Here is a 22,407-nt window from a genome sequence, read left to right as displayed (position 1 = left end):
CTGGTACTACTTGCTTTCAGTCCTGAAAAATAGTCCTCTTCCATTTGAAAGCAGGAAGGAAATGAAATTGTTGCCCCTTATATGCCTTAGAATTGAGGAGTTACAAGAAATAGGGGAGAGTGAAACTTAGCCCCTATACCAAGTGCCTTTGTTGTAGAAGTTGAACTTCTGCACTGCTATAACAAATCATATACTTCCTAAACCACATATGCTGATCAAGAAATAAAAAAAATGCCTGCTCATAGACTCCAGACAGAATGGTACTCAACATTTAATTATCAGAATTGCAGAGAACATGCCAGCCATCTCATTGCTGGCCAAAGAAAGGCCTTGAGCACTATGGATCAACCACAGACCCACACATTAGGTGGTCTCGATCTACAAGACTTCATCGTCTTAAACCTGAGGGAGATGGGGAATTAACATTAGCAACCCATATTCCTTGCTCTGCACTTTTCAGGAAATGCTGACTTTCTTCCCTCACCCCAGCATCAGTATTTCTTTAGCTGCATGTTTGATGATCAGAACCGTTTGGTTCAGGAATACAATTATGCCTGCCATATTTGATAATGTTGATAATAGTGATGATGATAAGGAATCCCATGTCATATAAAAAGTAAATTCACTATCTTCATGAATCCGTATAACTGAAATATGAAAAGATTGTTTTATTTTAAAATGAAGATGATGAGTGAAATTGGAGCAAAATGGCATTGAGGAACATGCTCCTGTGAGCATCCCCTCCCAGCAGTCATCATTGTAATAGCTAGCTATTCACACACCAAGCCACCTTCACAAGAGTTATGGAAGCCAAGGGAGAGACTAGAGTGCCTGGTTTTAGTGTAAACAAGGAAAGTTGCATTTAACAAAAGAAGAATGAAAGAGTTGCACAAATCCTCATCCCTCCAGCTCTGAGTAGGGTAGCATGATGAGAGATGTTCCTGCTGGGGAAAGAAGAGTGAATTAAGTGCAGTTCAGAGTTGAATCCAAGGCAAGGCCCATTGTGATAAAAGTTAGGGTTGGAAAGTGCCCCATAGCACCTGCACTGAGGCCCTTACTTACAGGCTGACTATTTGAACTTCACATAGCCAGGAGGCCAGAGGACCTTATTTGCCACTCCTCCTTCAACATATGGCATGAGGTGGAATAAGACCCCAATGTCTGTGTGGTCCAGATGACATGGGCCTGCTGTGCATCCCCAAAATTACAGAGCCTAATGACAGTGATACCTGAATATAACCCATATAGTTCCTGAGTGGTCAACTGAGGGATTCCTTCTCTTACCCCTCCTTCAACCTTGGGCAGGCAGTGCGGAACCATGGAACTATTTTGGGACTCAGTGCTGGGAAGTTCTAAGACGATGCTGAGTAGATACTAACTGTCTCTGTTCCCGGGCCAGTGCCAGCACATAGAGCCTCTGGACATCTATTAGTGCCAAGTAGCATTATGTGGCTCTTACTGATCTGTCTTACTCCCTATCTAGAATTACAAGTGGCTGACAGGAGTGGCAATGCACAGTGAGTCCACCTCAAAAGCAGATTTACCATAGCAGAGTGGCCTTTATTCCTATGCATTATCATGGTGGCTATGGTCTCCAGGTGTGATGTAGCATCATGGTGTTGGTGGCCACAGGACTAGGCATTTGAGCATACTTCACCCCAGGAAGATGCTTGTAGGGATGGATTAACATGTTTTAGGCACTTTCCAAGCTCATTCTGAATGGCATACCAATTGCAGATTTGGAACAAATCTGAGGGCTCTAAACAATCATTGAATCCCAAAATGAGGAACAATCTTTTCTTTTTTTTTCTTCATACTGTTTGTTGAACTCTTTTACTTAGTGTAGGGTTAACTATATGATCATTAAGTAAACTGAAAACAGATCTTTGTAAAAATTAAGAGTGTAAGTGTAGAAGCGAGGAGGAAGAAGGATTGGAGCTTGAGTGGGAGGGAGATTTGGGGGTGGGAGTAGCACTATGTTCCTAAATCTGTATATTTTACATACATGAAACTTGTATAATTTAAATAAAACTTTTTAAAAAGAACACTAAAAAATATAAAACTTCAGCCTTTGATTTCATGAAAAAGAAATCTGAGCTTCAGGAATAAAGTAGGACCGAGACCATGCAAATGTTACAGCCGTGGATGAAAGCAAACCTCGTCTTTGGCTATCACTGGCTGTTAAAGTACAAGAAGCATCCTCAGGCTCAGAATAATTAATGACTGCTTAGAATTGTGGGAAGGATAGCCACAAATAAAGATAGATTACTAGAAATAATCTATCAATATTCAGGCAATGTCACTTACCAACAAAGCATCAAGAACCTCCCAGAAGCCGACATCTCATCTAATGAATAAAATAAGGTGCGGGAAACCAGGAATTGAAATTTTCAAATGCAGAGATGAAGATTTCAAAACAGCTGCTTTAAGGACACTCAAAGAACTTCAACAGAGCACAGAGAAATGACTTAACGCTTCCACAGAGAATTCACAGAGGGAATAACATGATTAAAATAACTCAAAGAGAAATCTTTCAAATGAAAGTACACCAAGTGAAATTAGATATTTCATAGAAGGCATCAACAGCAGATAGATCAGACATAAAAAAATCAGTGCAGGGCTGGCGCTGTGGCGCAGTGGGTTAACACTCTGGCCTGAAGCGCCGGCATCCCATATCAGCGCCGATTCAAGATCTAGCTGCTCCACTTCTGATCCAGCTCTCTGCTGTGGCCTGGGAAAGCAGTAGAAGATGGCCCAAGTCCTTGGGCCCTTGCACCCATGTGGGAGACCCAGAGGAAGCTCCTGGCTCCTGGCTTCAGATCAGCGCAATTCCAGCTGTTGTGGCCAATTGGGGAGTGAACCAGTGGATGGAGGACCTCTCTCTCTCTCTCTCTGCCTCTCCTCTCTCTGTGTAACTCTGACTTTCAAATAAATAAATAAATCTTTTTTTTTTTTAAAAAGAAACAATCAGTGCACTTGAAGAAAATCCATTAGAAAACACACAGTTGGGGGCAGACATTTTTACAAACTGTTAAGCTACTGATTGGGTGGCCATGTCCCATACCCAAGTCAGGAATCTTTCAATATGACATAGTATGCAATTCTATGTAACTGGACCTGGGAACACTGCATGTAAACAAGAATGGCTATATCGTTTGAACTTGTAAATTCTGTATAGCTATCAAAGGTTAACAAAGTTCAACTACCTTCTCCCCTTCTGATGTCTTCTGCAAAAACAGGGAAATTGTACCTTTGCTGGTACTTCTATACTCAGGTGTGTCATATGGCATAGATCTGATTATCAAAACAGAAATCACTGCGTTGTTTAAGATCATTTAATTTCACAAAAATGGTTGATATGTTTTTCTTTCCTGTTATCTCTGTAGCTCTTAGCCCTCAGGAGACAAGCTAACACACTCAGAACTGTGAAACACAAGAAAAAAGAAGACTGTACTTTCAGTATCTCTGAACCACTCAGTAGAAGCCCTGAGCAGCCCACTCATTATGCAAAAGAAAATTCAACCTCCTCTTTGCTGGTGTTGCTACTCGTACTACGTACATGTACACAATCCTAGTAGCTATAATAGTGTGTACATAAAAGATACTGTCATTTTACTATTAGTATGAGAAATGCCACATATTAAATTTGGGTTTTAAAATGTTTAGTTTTCTACTTACTACTTGCTGAATTCTTTATTTAATGAAGGGTTAAGCTCGTGATTAATAAGTAAATTGAGGGGGCTGGCACTATGGTGCAGTGGCTTAAGGCCCTGGTCTGCAGTGCTGGCATCCCATGTGGGTGCTGGTTCCAGTCTAGGCTGCTCCACTTTGGATCTAGCTCTCTGCTAATGGCCTGGAAAAGCAGCAGAGGATGGCCCAAGTCTTTGGACCCCTGCACCCACGTTGGAGACCTGGAAGAAGCTCCTGGCTTTTGGCTTTGGATCGGCTCAGCTACAGCCATTGCAGCCAATTGGGGAGTGAACCAGTGGATGGAGGACCTCTTTCTCTCTCTCTACCTCTCTATATTCTTTCAAATAAATAAAATAAATCAATAAAAAGTAAATTGAAAAGTATGTCATTGTAAAAAATTCAAAAAAAACTAAGAAAGGAAGGAGGAAGGCGGGTGGGATCAAGGGAGGAAGGGAGGGAGGATAGGGTGGGAAGTATTGTGTTCTTACAACGGCATATATGAAATACATGAAATTTGTTCCCTTCACATAGATAACGAATTTAAATATGTGAAGTTCACAGGTCAGAAAACATTCTATTCCTTGTTCACTGCCCTCCAACCCGTGTTTCAGTATCATAGTTCAGATCACAGCACTGGCAAAAGTTCTAGTTTTGTTTATCCTGGCCTACACCACCATCCATTTATCACCTTGCAGTTTCTGCAGTCTGCAGTTCTAGCATGGCTTCACTGACTCCTTTGCTCAGGATCTCATACGATTAAAATCAAGATTTTGACCAAAATTAATAAAGGTGTGCTTCTCTAAAGGTTCAACAGCAAAAGAACTCATATTTGTTACCATGAGTATTTTTTTAAGAGGCAGGGATGGAGGGAGGGAGGGAGGGAAGGAGGGGGCGTGCTTTTTTCCATCCATTCCCTGGTTTACTTCCCAAATGACCACCACACCTGGGGCTGGGCCAGACTAAAGCCAGGAGCACAGAACACCATCTAGGACTCCTAAAGGGGTGGAAGGGTCCCAATTACTTGGGCCATCATCCTCTGCCTTCCCAAGTACATTAGCAGGAAGCAGCATGGAAAGTGTGGAGTAGCCAGAACTTCAATTGTCACTCCATATAGGCTGTGGGCATCTCACAAGGTAGCTTAACCTGCTGTGCCAAAATGCTTGTCCTTCACTCAGATTGTTGAAAAAGTTCATATTCTTAAACCTGTAGGACCTGGAGCCCTGGCTTCCTACTGGCTATTGGCTGGATATTGCCCTCTTCTTTGAAGGGTTGCTGAAGTTTACAGAGGCCATCTGAATTACAAGCCACATGTACTTTCCCAACGTGACACTTGAGTCATCATTCAGTCAGGAGAGCGTCTACTGGGAGTTGGCCCACTAGAAGGATTCTTAGACAAAACAATGGAGTCACAGACCTGCATCATATTTCCCTTGCTATATTCTATTAGTGAGAAGAAAGTATAGGTTCTTTTCCCTACTCAGGAGATGGGGAACTACGTGCCGGTGTGAACAACAGGAGACAAGGTTGAAACATGGCAGCCTCTGAGTGGATCCTCCATTATAGGGGGTGAATATAGTGGATTCTATGTTATACCTACAACTTGAGGTTGCTTAACCCATCTTGTCCCCACTGCAATGTCACTTTCTCCATGGCATGCCCTTCTGTCCAGACTGGTCACCATGGTCACCACTCACTGCCACTAAAAATCTTTCTGATGGAGTTAGGTTTCAGAGGAAACTGGCTGTAATCAGATATCTGGGGAGGGTGAAAACTCACAGATTCATCAGTTTTCTGAGTCTGTAGCCATCTTAACTCACAAGCTACTTTATAAAAATCTGGGCTGAGGAAAGGCACCTTACAAAGGTAAAAGGCCACTATATCGGGTCATTGTAAACTTCATCTGCAGTAGACAAATATTTATTATTGCACAGCCATCACAGCCCTGGCAAGGGCCATCAGTGGCCACCAATGGCTGAATTAGTGCTAGACTGTAGTCAGTTTAAAAACCCAAAAGGTGAATTGCAACTGTGGTAATCTATTCACATAACACTCAATCCCTTATAACTTCCCACCACCACAAACAACATCTTAGAGGGCCAGATGAATACATACTGCAGGGGACACTCTGCTAGTTCTTGAAATAGTCAAATGTAGCTAGATGGGAGAGGCTCAGAGCTAAACAGAAGATTCATTCTTTAACAAAACAGAAGGTAATAAAAAGGATATAAATCAATTTCCAGCCACCGTAAGAAAATAAGATTAGCTCCATTAGAAAACATCAGCATGACTATTTTTCTTACAATACTTTGCATCACCTCCTATTCCCTTGAACCATCACTGTAGCATTTTCTGTTTCTAGTTTAAGTTTCTGTTTCACATTCATATTTGCCTTTGGCAAGAAGGAGATGGAATTTTTATAGATAATAATTGAGGTTTTAATCAACAGAGATGATGTTCTAGGAAAGAATTAACTGCATCAAGGAGAAAAACACAACTAGATGTATGGAACATCCTGCAAGAGCAGTCACTGTGCAATTTGGATGAAGAGGCTAGGGGTGCTAGTCACCATGGCATGGGATACAGTGAGCCAAACTTCTGGTTCCAAAGATAGAAGGTGACAGTGTGATTTAGAACAGTAGAGTCTTAGTCAAGACAGACTGTACTTGGTTATGCATTTAACTTCAGTTGCTTGCGTGAGGCGGAACGTAGATGTGATATTCAGATCACAAGTGGAAGCTGATGCCACGTATGTGACCATCAGAGTATAGTGTCAATGTTTACAGAGCTTCACAACCACTTACAGAGCTGAATTTTAAAATGCAAGAAAATGATTAAATACTTCAGACTCTATCAAAATGATGATATAGCCGGCGCCGCGGCTCACTAGGCTAATCCTCCGCCTAGCGGCGCCGGCACACCGGGTTCTAGTCCTGGTCGGGGTGCCACATTCTGTCCCACTTGCCCCTCTTCCAGGCCAGCCCTCTGCTGTGGCCAAGGAGTGCAGTGGAGGATGGCCCAAGTGCTTGGGCCCTGCACCCCATGGGAGACCAGGAAAAGCACCTGGCTCCTGGCTCCTGCCATCGGATCAGCGCGGTGCGCCGGCCGCAGCGCGCCGGCCGCGGCGGCCATTGGAGGGTGAACCAATGGCAAAGGAAGACCTTTCTCTCTGTCTCTCTCTCTCTCTCACTGTCCACTCTGCCTGTCAAAAAAAAATAAAAAAAAATAAAAAATAAAATGATGATATAAAATATTATTTACATTCCATTGTTTTATATGGACATTAAAACTGTCTAAAATCATATTGGATACACAGGGCTCTGAATGTACTAAAATCAATAAACTGTACACTCTAAATGGTGAACTGCATGTTTACAATCAAACAGGCAGCAGGTAAGACTGGATCCAGGCAGTAGGCCAAGCGTCCTGCTCAGGATCAGTGTCTTTTTTTCTTTCTCGGGGTGTGAGTCCTTCCCTGTGTTAGCAAATGCACCAACCTGCACTGCATGCCTAGGGGAACACTGCAGCTCAGAACACTGCAGATCTAGAATCTCTGGTAGGCAGCTCCCTTCATGCCCTTTCCTCTCCACCTGCAAATAATACATTGCTATCAAAAACTGCTACTTCCAACTCCCAGGGTTTTTCTGCCACTGAGATGTCAGTGTGAGTGAGATGATCCAGGATCCTGTCTTCCAAATTATGATCAAAGCCTTGGAGCTGCCATACCCTGGAGGCAATATGTTCAATGTGCACTGTGGTTTGCCTGCCCTGTAAGAACAAGGATCCTGGACTTGCCAAGTGCAAAAAGGAAATTGATTTTCCCCTAACCTGCTGCAGCCCAGGTGCTGAAGTGACTCACCCAGTGCAGGGAAGATGCTAGTGGTACAGTGGCTATAACTGAGTCCCACTTCACTGCACTTGGCACAATCTGCTTCCTGCTCTCAGAGAAGCCCCTTCCACATCAGGCAAATTGGAGAACTCAGCAGGTAGAATCCACTGTCCACGCACTCCTCCTGTCTGACTGTGGCCTTCTCTGTAGGCATCCCAGCCATGAGGCTGCTTGGAATGCTGACTTCCACAGGGACGTATGCTGCCACTGCTCCCACTTGCCCTCTGTATCCCAGGAGCTACTGCAACCTGATACAGGAAATCAAGAGTCCTTCACAGAAGGCTGTTCATGAGGGCCAGCATTGTGTCCTTGTACTCAAGACTGGAACCTCTGCAGCTGTCACACAGGAAACAATGATTCCTTGTGGGGTAAACCAATGAGAGAGTACACGAGTCTAGAGGTAAAGACTCCAACTCAGCATCTGATGTGGGGGACTCACCACTGGGTAGCTGGGAGTGCACACTGGACCACAGAGCAAACTGAGAATAGTAAAATCTCTGTCAACATATGTATAAAATAGGGGTCAAGAAGGTGGATCACAAGCAGAGTAGCTGTGACTCAAATTTAGGCACTCCATTAGAATATGCAGGAGTCACAACAGGACGGGTTAACCTGTTGTACCACAATATACACCACATATTTCTTTTTGCTCTTCTGTTACATGTACTCTTTTTTTTAATTTAAGATTTATATATGGGAAAGAGAGTTACAGAGGGGGAGAGGGAGGGTTAGGGAGATTTTCCATATGCTGGTTCACTCCCCAAATAAAGAAATTGTTGGAAAGCAGATACAATTAAATTGGTACTGGGAAGTGTGAAATCAAAGTGACACAACCCAAAGAGGTATATAGGCAGCAACAACAAAAAGGAGAAAGAGGTGCTGCAGCTGGTAGAAGAGGTCAGTGCCAAAACTAGAACCAAGGATTTAGTAACTATTATGGAACTATGGATAGGAATATGCAGATTACAGTGGTCAACAGAGCACTTCAGGCAAGGCATTGAGGGGGTGGCAATCACCAAAACAATTAATAGCTTTACTAAAGGAGGGCTCTGGAGAAAACAGGAGATGCTAAAGAAAATCATATTGCAGTAGGGAACGGAAGATTGATCTTCTAAGATGATTATTTTGTAAAAGACTTTCTAGTGTACAAGGCACAAATGTATCCAACTGTGCATAAGTGTCAATTAGTTTTGTTTTTACTTTGTTGTTTGCTATCTGTTATGACTCAATATGGATTTCTGTTTATACAAATTTTATTTGTGTGATTTCATGTTAAACCTCAAATTCTTCCTTATGTGATTGCTAAAAAAAGAAAATAGGGATCAGAGCAGAAATAAATCAAACTATAGAAAAAAAAAAAAAACAAAATTTAGAGGTCTTCTTAGAAAAAAGCAAAATTGACATAGCCTTAGCCAGACTGAGAGAAGATTCAAATAAATAAAATCAGAAATGAGAATATATTACCTTTTCAACTGATGCCTCAGAAATAAAAATGGTCATAAAGCCATATTATAATTATTTACCAACAAACTGGAAAACTACAGGAAATAAATTCCTACAAACAACCTACCAACATTGGGTCTAAAGAAAAAGTAGCCAGAAGAGACTAATTACAAATAAAGAAAATTAATCAAGCAAAATCCTTCCAACAAAGAGGAGCCCAGAATCAGACTGTTTCACAGATAAATTCTACCAAAGAGGAACTAATAACAAGCCACCTTAAACTTGAATTAGAGGGAGGGTCAGGTGCTGTGGCTTACCAAGTGAAGCCACAGCCTGCAGTTGCCAGCATCCCATATGGGCACCAGTTCAAGTCCAGACTCTCCACTTCTGATCCAGCTCTCTGCTATGGTCTGGGAAAGCAGTACAAGATGGCCCAAGTCATTGGAACCCTGTACCTGTGGGGGAGACCCAGAGGAGGCTCCTGGTTCCTGGATTCGGATCAGTCGATCGGTCTCTCTCTCTGTCTCTCTCTCCATAACTCTGACTTTCAAATAAATTAATAAATCTTTAACAAAAAAAGGTATTAGAAGAAATATTTCCAAACTCATTTTACGAGGCCAGCATTACCCTGACACAAAAGCTAAACAAAGATACTGCAAGAAAACTATAAACCAATGTTACATACAAAAAAGTCCTCAATAAATTACTAGTAAATCTAATGGAACACATCAAGGAGTTTACACACCATGACCAAGGAGGATTTAAATCTAGGATAAAAGACTGGTATGGCATATGCAATAATGATATATATCACACTAAACAAATGAAATGATAAAAATCACATAAAGATTTCATGATAAAAAAATAAACAGGTAAAGATCCTTATTGAGCCGGCGCCGTGGCTCAATAGGCTAATCCTCCACCTTGCGGCGCCGGCACACCGGGTTCTAGTCCCGGTTGGGGCGCCGGATTCTGTCCCGGTCGCCCCTCTTCCAGGCCAGCTCTCTGCTATGGCCAGGGAGTGCAGTGGAGGATGGCCCAGGTGCTTGGGCCCTGCACCCCATGGGAGACCAGGAAAAGCACCTGGCTCCTGGCTCCTGCCAGGATCAGCGCGGTGCGCCGGCTGCAGCGGCGGCCATTGGAGGGTGAACCAACGGCAAAAGGAAGACCTTTCTCTCTCTGTCTCTCTCTCACTGTCCACTCTGCCTGTCAAAAAAAAAAAAAAAAAAAAAACAAACAGGTAAAGAAATTTCTGTCAACATATGTATAAAAAATAGGGGTCAAACTTACCTCAAACGGTAGAGTTAGAAACATACCAGGGGGTTCCAATTCAATCCCATCAAGGTGGCATGTACCAGTCCCATCTCACTAGTCCCAGTGATCAATTTCTGTTCACAATTGATCATAATGATAGGACTAAGAACCAAAGGGATCACATAAACAAGACTAGTGTCTGCAAATACTAGCTGATAGAATAAAAAAGGGAGAGAACGATCCAACATGGGATGCGAGATACACAGCAGACCCATAGAATGGCAGATGTCCTAAACAGCACTCTGGCCTCAGAATCAGCCCTTAAGGCATGCGGATCCGGCTGAAAAGCCCATGAGAGTATTTCAGGCATGGAAAGCCAAGATACTCTGGGGAAAAAAAAACCTAAATGAAAGATCTCCACGAGTGAGATCCCAGTGGAAAGAATGGGTCATCAAAGAAGGAGGTACCTTTCTCTGAAGGGAGGAGAGAACTTCCACTTTGACCATGGCCTTGTCTAAATATGATCAGAGTCAGTGAACTCAGGGGGCTTCCATAGCCTTGGCAGCTCATGACTAGAGCCTAGGGTGATTACTGATGCCATAAACAAGAGTGTCAATTTGTTAAGTCAACAACAGGAGTCACTGTGCACTTACTCCTCATGTAGGATCTCTGTCCTTAATGTGCTGTACATTGAGATTTAATGCTATAACTAGTACTCAAACAGTATTTTTCACTTTATGTTTCTGTGTGGGAGCAAACTGTTGAAATCTTTACTTAATGTATGCTAAACTGATCTTCTGTATTTAAAGAGAATCGAAAATGAATCTTGATGTGAATGGAAGGGGAGAGGGAGAGGGAAAGGGGAGGGTTGCGGGTGGGAGGGACGTTATGGGGGGAAGCCATTGTCATCCATAAGCTGCACTTTGGAAATTTATATTCATTAAATAAAAGTAAAAAAAATTATACCAAAAAAAATAGGGGTCCAGGAAAGAAAAAAACCATGTAAATTAATTAAAATGCAAATGCCTCTGATACAGTGAAAATCATTAGACAGGAGTAGTAGGGAAATGCCTTTAATTAATCATGAAAAACTATGAACATTCTTAAGAACATAGAATTCTTTTAGCCAACACACTGAGGATTTGAATACCTGTCTGAGAAATAATTACTGAGATTTATTAATTTATTTTTTTTCAAAACACATTTGCTCTGGAACCTGTACTACCCATGGAAGAAAGGATGCACAGAGAATAAACAGATTCCGCTTTTACTCTGTTGCCACAGGGGTGATAGAGACTGCTCTCCAAATATAGCCTGCATGAACACTCTCCACTACCACAGCATTGACGACATCATGGATTTGAGGCACGTATCCATCAGGAAGTATCAGAGAATCCAAGGTGAAGAAGATGGCATCATCTATCACCCCGTTTCTTCCATGTACACTAGTAATGCACACCTGTGGAGGTCAACGGTGAAGACGATTATGTGAAAGCATCACACCCAACAGCCTGTTCTGCACCTGCTCCTCCAACTCTCACCTACGGGTCACTTTGACTCTCAACTTGTTTGATACATGGTAAAGCCCTGGGGTGCTTTGTAAGCATGCCCATGCTCAGACTACAAAAAACACAAATGAAATCAGTCTCTGGGAAGGGGGCCAGAGTCTCTGCTGTGAAAGCCTGTGGTTAATATTATTCACAGTGGTCCACAGTCTCTTTATGTTACTGTTGAGAGAGTGAAAGGGACTGAATGAGAAAGAGATGTGGAGGTAAGAACAGACTATCATTTTTCCCTGCTTCCTCTATCACATTCTAAGATCATTATTTCATCTGCACCATCACTCCAACTGAATTTCCTTACACTTTCAGGCTCCACTAGCCACCAAATCATACCTAGATATTACCAGAAAACTCAAATACAACAACTCACTCCATTCTGACGTTCCCAAGTAGTCCATAAGGCACGATTTGTTTACTACTTTTGTTTTTAGAACATTTTGTTAACTAACAAGTAAACTACATACTTCGCATCTTAATTGCATGACTGTCTACATCATTCTCTCACTATTTCCCTTCAGAAGTACAGCCTTTTAAATAAAGAAATAGGCTACTTTTTGGAAACTAAGATATTTTGCCATAGTTTCACAATCCACATAACAGAATCTCGATAGGCAGAAATTAACAATGAAGGAAAGATAAAGAGAAACAAAGGACTAGTGCAGCACTGAAACCACTGACCTCATGCACATGCTTGTGTCTTCGAGGCCTCACTGAAAGGACCTTTCTTCTCTGCGTCTCTTGCTGGACAGAAAACACAACTTCTACATTGTCACCTGGATACGGCTCAAAATCTAAAACAGCCATGGGAAGAAATGAAGTGGAAACTTGTTAAATTTTGCTAATGCTGGATTTTGCAAATGCTCTCAGGTTGTAATACCCTAAAATGTTCCTATTATATCTCAGTTATATTTTAAACATTAAAAAATAACCACCCTATTAATCTTAGTGTCAGAACAGAAGTTTATCGTGCTGTAGACATTGATTCTCCTCTACTGATATTAGCAGTCAGATGAGGAAAGGTGCCAACAACCACACATCAAACATAAATGATCTTTTCTAGAGCAGCACAGGATATATTAAACAACCACCATTCTTCCATGAGAGGCAGTCAAGTACAAAGAGAAGAGTAAATTTTTAAACACACTACAATGGGTTCAGCACTAACTTACTTTGCAATCTCCCTGATGGTGTTCATTCTCTGTGCCTTGGCTTTTCTCTGAAAATTGAGATGCCTAGTAGTAGACAGAGGTTCAAGGGCACTTAACTGATACATTCAGAACTCACACATTACTGCCAGGCACACAATCAGCACCAACTAAATGTTGATCGTTATTAGCAATAACATTAGCAAAAAGACATAATGACACCCAAAATTTGAAAATAATTTCTCAGGTGTCTTGGACAAAGAATGACCTCTATGCATCTTATATTTTATAGTTTTAAATGAATATTTACAGATAGCTTACAATAAGGTAAAAGTTAGTCACAATATGCTAAGCTACCAGGGAAGATTCAGAGCCAACATAATTCTTTTTTTTAAAGATTTATTTATTTTATTTGAAAGTCAGAATTAGAGAGAGAGAGAGAGGTCTTCCATCCATTGGTTCACTCCCCCAATTGGCCGCAACATCTGCAGCTGCACTGATCCGAAGCCAGGAGCTAGGAGGTTCCTCTGGGTCTCCCACGTGGGTGCAGGTGCCCAAGCACTTGGGCCATCTTCTGATGCTTTCCCAGGCCATGGCAGAGAGCTGGATCAGAAGTGGAGCAGCTGGGTCTCGAACTGGCGCCCATATGGGATGCTGGTGCTTCAGGCCAGGGCATTTACCCGCTGTGCCACAGTGCCGGCCCAACATCATTCTTAAACACTGCTCTTGGAAGTGTAAATCAGTACACAACCACTTCAGGTAGCTAGCAATATCTACTAAAGCTCAACAGTTCTGTACACCACGACCCAGCATTTCCTCATCTTTTCATAGTCCTTTCCTTGTCCCTCCTTAGTTGCATTACAAATAACTTTAGAATGACCCAGAACATGCACCAGATATCTTGCCTCTTGCTCTTTTATTCTTATATATCTATTCATTTTATGCTACATTATATGATAGCTACAGGCTGAAAGCTCTAACATGTATACACCTGCAACTCCAATTAACCTGAGGTTCATAGATCCAAATGATTTCCCAGATTATTATTTCCAAAACTGAGCTTATGGCATTCTTCCCATGCACCCAAGTTTGCCCTTCAGTCTTCCCTAATCTTAAATATGGAAAATATCCCCTGCTCAAAAATCTTTAAACCCTCAAATCTTCTGTCATGCCAAATGTTCACTCCTTCAGTCAATATGTTTACTTCTACCTCCAAAGTATTTTCAAAATCGAACCAAACTATACAGCTTTCACTTATACTAATCTTGCCCAAGTCTCCATTGTCACTCATCAGAACTACTGTGTTATATTCTTGTCTTCCTGAAGGCAGCATTGCACTACATAGCCTATTCTCATGCCACAGATAGACTGAACATCTTTTTCATTTCATAATTGCTTTGTGTGTTTTTATTATATATATATACTTTTTAAAATTTATTAATTTATTTTGAAAGTCAGAGTTACACAGAGGGAAGGAGAGGCAGAGAGAGAGGGAGAGGTCTTCCATCCGTTGGTTCACTCCCAAATTGGCTGCACTGTTTGGAGCTGCGCTGATCTGAAGCCAGGAGCCAGGATCTTCTTCCTGGTCTCCCACGCAGGTGCAGGAGCCCAAGGACTTGGGCCATTTTTCCACTGTTTTCCCAGGCCATAGCAGAGAGCTGGATTGGAAGTGGAGCAGCCAGGACTCGAACCGGTGCCCATGTGGGATGTCGGCACTGCAGTTGGTGGCTTTACCTGCTATGCCACAGCGCTGGACCTTACATATGCTTTAAGTTGCAGAAAGTCATCATTTTTTCTCCAAATAGTTTAACACAATCTCTTGTAAATGAGAAAATTTCATGGTGGGTGGAGGACCTGGTTGTTAAGATGCTCAATAGGAAACCCATATTTATTTCAGCTTCAAAACCTGGCTGTGCTCCCAATTCTAGATTCCTATTAATGCACATCCTGGGAGATAGAGGTGATGATCAAGTACTTGAGTCCTTGACACCATGTAGGAGACTTGGATTCAGTTCTGGGCTCCTGGCTTTGGTCTCTACTACACCTGGCCATTGTGGGCTTTTGGGAAGAGGAACAGTGGCTGGAGGCTGTGTCTGTTTGTTGGTCCCTCTCTATCATGTGCCTCTCTGCCTCTCAAAAAAGACAACAATCAAAAAGGAAATTAGTTAGTACCCAATTAGAAGTCACATTCCTCCAGTTGTTTCCAAATTATATTTTATGGTTGCTTTGTGTAAACTAAGATCCAATCTTAATCTATGCGTTGTTTTTGGTCATTATGTTTTATGTCTCTGAAGCCTCTCTGAATCTAGAATATCTCTTCCATCTTTCTTTTCATGTCATTATCCAGCTGTAGAGACTAAGCCAAGTGCCTTGCAGAAAGTCCCAAATTCTTTTTTTAAAGATTTTATTTATTGTATTTGAGAGGTAGAGTTACAGACAGTGAGAGGGAGAGACAGAGACAAAGGTCTTCCTTCTGTTGGTTCACTCCCCAAATGGCTGCAACAGCTGGAGCTGTGCTAATCTGAAGCCAGGGGCCAGGTGCTTCTTCCTGGTCTCCTGCAGGTGCAGGGGCCCAAGCACTTGGGCCATCTCCTACTGCTTTCCCAGGCCACAGCAGAGAGTGAGATTGGAAGAAGAGCAGCCGGGACTAGAACCGGCGCCGCAGACGGAGGATTAACCTAGTGCGCTATGGCTCTGGCCCCTGAAAGTCCCAAATTCTAATTTGCCTAATTGTTTCCTTCTGTTGTTAATTTATTCTACCAAACACTGAATTTCCTATAAACAAGGAGAGCTAAATACTTGATTGGATGCAGGTTACCCACTTTAGGTGAAAATACATCCTAGACAATGCTGTTTGTTTCACATTGCTTCACATAGGGATACACAAATTGTCTCAGTCCATTCATAATAGTGATGCTGGTATTTACACTGGGTTTAGATGAGGTAAGCCTGACACCTTCATTGTAATGGTTGGTTTTTCTTCTTGTGATTCACAAGTAACCTGTGGGGTAACACTTTGCAAATATTCAGTTCCCCATGAAGATTTCATAAAATGGTTTTAGCAACCTTTGGCAATTCTTGCTGAACTCTTCTTTTAAATTAAAGGTAATGGAATGGTATTTTCTAATTATTTCTTCTATGTGCATTAGCTGGAGTTATTTGATAAGAAAAAGCTTTCCTTTTGGTTGAAATCTTAAGTGCAGTTCCTACTTCAAAGACAGTATGAGAATTCATTTCCCTTTAACCCTTAAAACTTAATGTCTACTTGACAGAATCTAGATAATTAAATATCCCCACTCTCTTCCTCCTAAATCCAAGAAACCTGGGCCCTCTTCATTTGTCTTATACATTATTTTTAGCGTTTTAGCACCGTATTCTTTTTCCTCCACCCAAATTACACTTCATTATCACTGATTTGTGGAGGCAATCTCTGTGTTAACGATTACCAGCCTACTGTCTGCCTATTTAATCCCCTTCCCCAATTTTCTTCTGTCTTCTGTGATCATTTGCCAACTCAGAAATAGCTTTTACTGTGTGTTCATTGAGAGTCTTTCGGTGGTTAACAGTCTTAGTCTTTGTTTTTCTGAGAAGGAAAAGTGTTTCACTGAATATATGATTCTAGGTTGACCACTGTTTTAAAACATCCTCTTGCTGCATTCAGGGCCCATGCTGTTCTTGAGTCCACTGCTCAGATCTCAGAATGTCTCTGCTGCCATCCATGCTGTTTTGTTTTGTTAATGTTGCTATGATTCTTCTATTTTGCTGAAGAGTACACTCCAATGGGTTCATTTGTTTTTAAAAATCCACCTTCTTTATTTAACTTTCCTTGTTTTTTGGTGCATTATCTATTTCCACATCTGTAAAGTTTTGTGGGGTACAGTGTGATACTTCGTTATATGCATATAATATGTAAAGATTAAATCAGGCTAATCAGAATTTCCATTTCCTTTTTTTAAAGGCTTATTTATTATCTGGAGGTCAGAGATACACAGAGGGAGAAGGAAAGGCAGAGACAGAGAATCCTTCCATCCACTGGTTCACGCTCCAATTGGCTGCAACGGCCGGAGCTGCGCCAATTCGAAGCCAGGAGCCAGAAACTTCTTCCGGGTTTCCCACATGGGTGCAGGGGCCCAAGGCCTTGGGCCATCTTCTACTGCTTTCCCAGGCCATAGCAGAGAGCTGGATTGGAAGTGGAATAGCTGGGACACAAAGCAGCACCCACATGGGATGCCAGCACTGCAGGTGGTGGCTTTAAGTGCTATGTATGCCATAGTGCCAGCCCCTCCATTTCCTTAATACTTATGAATTATATAGTTAATAATTTACTCCATTGCATGTTGAATTATTTTTATCTTAATCTATTTTAACCTTAAATTAGTTTTTTTAAACTTTTATTTAATGAATATAAATTTCCAAAGTACAGCTTATGGATGACAATGGCTTCCACCCCCATAACGTCCCTCCCACCCGCAACCCTCCCCTTTCCCTCTCCCTCTCCCCTTCCATTCTCATCAAGATTCATTTTCAATTATCTTTATATACAGAAGATCAGTTTAGCATATATTAAGTAAAGATTTCAACAGTTTGCACCCACACAAACATAAAGTGAAAAATACTGTTTGAGTACTAGTTATAGCATTAAATCTCAATGTACAGCACATTAAGAACAGAGATCCTACATGAGGAGTAAGTGCACAGTGACTCCTGTTGTTGACTTAACAAATTGACACTCTTGTTTATGGCCTCAGTAATCTCCCTAGGCTCTAGCCATGAGTTGCCAAGGCTATGGAAGCCCCCTGAGTTCAGCGACTCTGTTCGTATTTAGAAAAGGTCGTAGTCAAAGTGGAAGTTCTCTCCTCCCTTCAGAGAAAGGTACCTCCTTCTTTGATGACCTATTTTTTCCACTGGGATCTCACTTGCGGAGATTTTTCATTTAGGTGTTTGTTTGTTTGTTTGTTTGCCACAGTGTCTTGGCTTTCCATGCCTGAAATACTCTCATGGGCTTTTCAGCCGGATCCGCATGCCTTAAGGGCTGATTCTGAGGCCAGAGTGCTGTTTAGGACATCTGCCATTCTATGGGTCTGCTGTGTATCTCGCATCCCATGTTGGATCGTTCTCTCCCTTTTTTATTCTATCAGCTAGTATTTGCAGACACTAGTCTTGTTTATGTGATCTCTTTGGCTCTTAGTCCTATCATTATGATCAATTGTGAACAGAAATTGATCACTGGGACTAGTGAGATGGGACTGGTACATGCCACCTTGATGGGATTGAATTGGAATCCCCTGGTATGTTTCTAACTCTACTGTTTGAGGTAAGTCAGCTTGAGTATATCCCGAATTGCACATCTCTTGAATCAGTGTGATTTGTAGATACAATTCTACAAACACAATAATATTCCCTTCCACCCATCCTCCCTCCCTCCCTCCCCCTCCTTTCTTCTGTTTTTTTGTTTTGTTTTGTTTTGGAGAAAGTATATTTTAAATTTATATTACAGGAAAAAAGGCTTAATACTTCATCAAATAAGAAGTTTAACAAGTAAAAACCAAAAGACTTTAGTGTGAATATATACCAATGGCTTTAAACAATAATTGAACGGAAAATGATCATTTCACCCATATACAGTAAATTTTGAAGTAATCACAGGTCATCAAAACTACATTAGTATAACATTCTTAGCCATTGGTTTGACACAGCTTTACAAAACTATATTTGCAGCAATACTGACATACACAGACATTTCTTTTTTTTTCTTTTTAAAAAAAATTTTAGTTCCCACATTAAGGGAGAACATGCAGTATTTGTCTTTCTGTGTCTGGCTTATTTCAATAAACACAAACGTGAGCAGCATCTTTATTTTTAATATTTATTGGGATATTTTAATTTATACACTGTCATATGGGCCAGTTTCTTATGTTTGACAGCAAATTTTTAATGGTTTACTTATTTATTCGAAAGGCAGCGTTACAGAGAGAGAGAGAGAGAGAGAGAGAGAAAGAGATCTTCCATCTGTTAGTTCATTCCACAAATGGCGGGAACCAGGAACCTCTGCTGGGTCTCCCACATGGGAACAGGGGCCTAAGTCCTTGGGCCATCTATCACTGCTCTCCCAGGGTCATTAGCATGAAGCTGAATCAGAAATGGAGCAGCAGGAACTTGCACTGGCACCCATATGTGATACCGGCACCACAGGCAGCAGCTTTACCCACTTAACCACAGCACCAGCCCAAGAGGGAGCATCTTAAAACACAATTCAACTCATATGTTGGTGCTGAATTAAAGTTGCCCTAAATGAACTTCTGTATTTCAGTGAAAAAGTGTCTCCCAAAGCCTCCTCTATACATAGTGAACTGCAATCTAGCCAGATGTACAAGGAACTTGTAATCTACCAAAATCTATACTCAAGTAGACAAGCAACTGAGGCACAGCCAATGCTAAGATGAAGGCTGCCAAATAAAGCAAAATCAGAACACATCAACCAGGAAATATCTACTTTATACTTTATTTTCTGGTTATAAAGGCAGCTCATAACATAGCATCAGGGCATAGAGGTGAATTTCAAATAATTTTGGTTGTGAATGCTCCCATTCTGGGCCATTTTTCTGTTTGAATAACCTTTGGTTAATTTAACTAGTCTCAAAGAACTTTCAACACCAATACTGTTTAAATTCACCCAAAAGCTAATTCCTTACAATAACTTTTTGAAGCCTTTTCAGTAAAGCCTTCCTGCATATTCTATCTGAAATTTTAATCCATGAGTCCTTAGACTGACTTTTTTTCTTAAACTATGAATCCTAGTCCTCAGAATACTACCAATGACAATCAAAACTACAGGTTCACAAAAAAACTTATACTCAAATGTTCTTCAGCAGATTAATTCGTATTAGACAATTGCTGCTACCAGCCAACAGGACCTTCACTGGGAGCATGGAGAAAACATGATATATTCTATATATTGGACAACCACACGTACAACCACATATACAAGTCCAAAAATAGGGTTTTCAGGAGGAAAAAAGTCAAATTAAAGATTACGTATGTCTGCCTACATTACATAACATTCTCAAATAGGCAAATTAAATGTGTAGTGGAAAAAAAAAAAACAGAACACTGTTTGCTGGGGGGATGCAGCCAAGCATTTATTAGGTGGAGGTATGAAAGACGTGATTAGTTTACACACAGCAGTGAAAAACCAAAGACACCTATTAAAAATTCTAAACAAATGGTCTACCTGAGATGCTAATACATACCTTGGAGTAAGCAGGAATAAACTACACTATATTTTTAAGTATATGGAAAAATAAAGAATAACACTAATGGGTAGGGGGCCAGCGTTGCGGCATAGTGGGAAAAGACACCACCTGCAGTGCCGACATCCCATATGGGCACTGGTTCATATCCCAGCTGCTGCTCTTCCAATCTGGCTCTCTGGTACGGCCTGGGAAAGCAGTAGATGATGGCCCAAGTTTTGGGCCCCTGCACTCACATGGGAGACCCAGAAGAAGCTCCTGGCTCCTGGCTTTGGATTGGCCCCGCTCCTACCATTGCATCCATCTGGGGAGTGAACCAGTGGATATATGATCTCTCTCTCTCTCTCTCTCTCTCTCTCTCTCTCTCTCTCTCTCTCTCCCCTCTACCTCTCTGTAACTCTGCCTTTCAAATAAAGAAAGAAATCTTTTTAAAAAAAACACTAGTGGATGGATAAAGCAATGAATCTATGGATGGATATGTGACACAACAAATGCAATGAAATGTGAAAGGTATAGTCAGATGATGGTTATGTTGTTGTTCATTGTAAAATTATTTCAAATTTTCCATATACATGAAAACTTTCTTTGTAAAATGAAAAAATTTGTTAGGATGTAACTTCCACATCATAATTCCTGTTGCAGTTCACAGAATTCTACTTAATACTTTTGGCTGAATACTGTAATCAATACACAATTCTTCTTAAGTGCTGAAATTTAACTGAAAAGTGATCACTGTTAAATATAAGAGTGGGAATAAGAGAGGGAAGAGATGTGCAATTCGGGACATGCTCAAGCTGACTTACCTCAAACAGTAGAGTTAGAAACATACCAGGGGGTTCCAATTCAATCCCATCAAGGTGGCATGTACCAGTCCCATCTCACTAGTCCCAGTGATCAATTTCTGTTCACAATTGATCATAATGATAGGACTAAGAACCAAAGAGATCACATAAACAAGACTAGTGTCTGCAAATACTAGCTGATAGAATAAAAAAGGGAGAGAACGATCCAACATGGGATGCGAGATACACAGCAGACCCATAGAATGGCAGATGTCCTAAACAGCACTCTGGCCTCAGAATCAGCCCTTAAGGCATGCGGATCCGGCTGAAAAGCCCATGAGAGTATTTCAGGCATGGAAAGCCAAGATACTCTGGGGAAAAAAAAAACCTAAATGAAAGATCTCCACGAGTGAGATCCCAGTGGAAAGAATGGGTCATCAAAGAAGGAGGTACCTTTCTCTGAAGGGAGGAGAGAACTTCCACTTTGACCATGGCCTTGTCTAAATATGATCAGAGTCAGTGAACTCAGGGGGCTTCCATAGCCTTGGCAGCTCATGACTAGAGCCTAGGGTGATTACTGAGGCCATAAACAAGAGTGTCAATTTGTTAAGTCAACAACAGGAGTCACTGTGCACTTACTCCTCATGTAGGATCTCTGTCCTTAATGTGCTGTACATTGAGATTTAATGCTATAACTAGTACTCAAACAGTATTTTTCACTTTATGTTTCTGTGTGGGAGCAAACTGTTGAAATCTTTACTTAATGTATGCTAAACTGATCTTCTGTATATAAAGAGAATCGAAAATGAATCTTGATGTGAATGGAAGGGGAGAGGGAGAGGTAAAGGGGATTGTTGCGGGTGGGAGGGACGTTATGGGGTGGAAGCCATTGTCATCCATAAGCTGCACTTTGGAAATTTATATTCATTAAATAAAAGTTAAAAAAAAAGAAAAAAAATCTGAATGAAATAGAATCAGCACTATTCCATCTATCTTCCATGTTGTTCAAGAAACAAAGAAACTAACGCCCCCTTCCCATGACTACACAGATAGTGGCTGATGAATAAGCAACTGTGCTTGGACAAAGAACAGCTGTATCCACAGGTCTCAGATGGTGTTGGGAGAGATATTAGGTATTAATGGCCCAGCCAACCACTTTGTAAACCAGTTGTCACTTCCATGGGCTATGGCACAGCCTCAAAAAGGTAAGATTATGCTGAGCCATCAGGCCAACAGGATCACTGGAAAATTTGTGATACTGTATAATAGGTTTTCATGAAGGATTTGTGCAAAGTAACACCTCAACAAAAGGCAAAATGCTAAGCCAGGCTGCCCTGTCATAAATGGTAGACATTCATACTGATGCTCTTGCTCTGCTCTTCTCTTGCCCATGAT

At 41.3% G+C, this 22,407-nt stretch overlaps 1 protein-coding gene across 1 annotated transcript in view; it reads right to left on the bottom strand.

Moving 5' to 3' along the window:
• Positions 1-11,330: 11,330 nt before the first annotated feature.
• LOC127487540 (cancer/testis antigen 55) overlaps positions 11,331-22,407 on the bottom strand; it is a 29,373-nt gene continuing 18,296 nt past the window's right edge. Inside the window, exons 4-5 of the mRNA XM_051833405.3 lie at positions 12,514-12,626; positions 11,331-11,732 (exon numbers count right to left, since the gene is read on the bottom strand). Of these exons, the coding sequence (XP_051689365.1) occupies positions 11,541-11,732; positions 12,514-12,626 (305 nt within the window). The 3' untranslated portion in view covers positions 11,331-11,540. The remainder of the gene's footprint in view (positions 11,733-12,513; positions 12,627-22,407) is intronic.

This window comes from Oryctolagus cuniculus, chromosome X (genome assembly GCF_051225735.1).
Source record: "Oryctolagus cuniculus isolate XC-2025 breed Fujian yellow rabbit chromosome X, ASM5122573v1, whole genome shotgun sequence".
Lineage (NCBI taxonomy): Eukaryota > Metazoa > Chordata > Mammalia > Lagomorpha > Leporidae > Oryctolagus > Oryctolagus cuniculus.
Note: the sequence above shows the minus strand (reverse complement) of the source record. Positions and strands in the feature narration are given on the sequence as shown.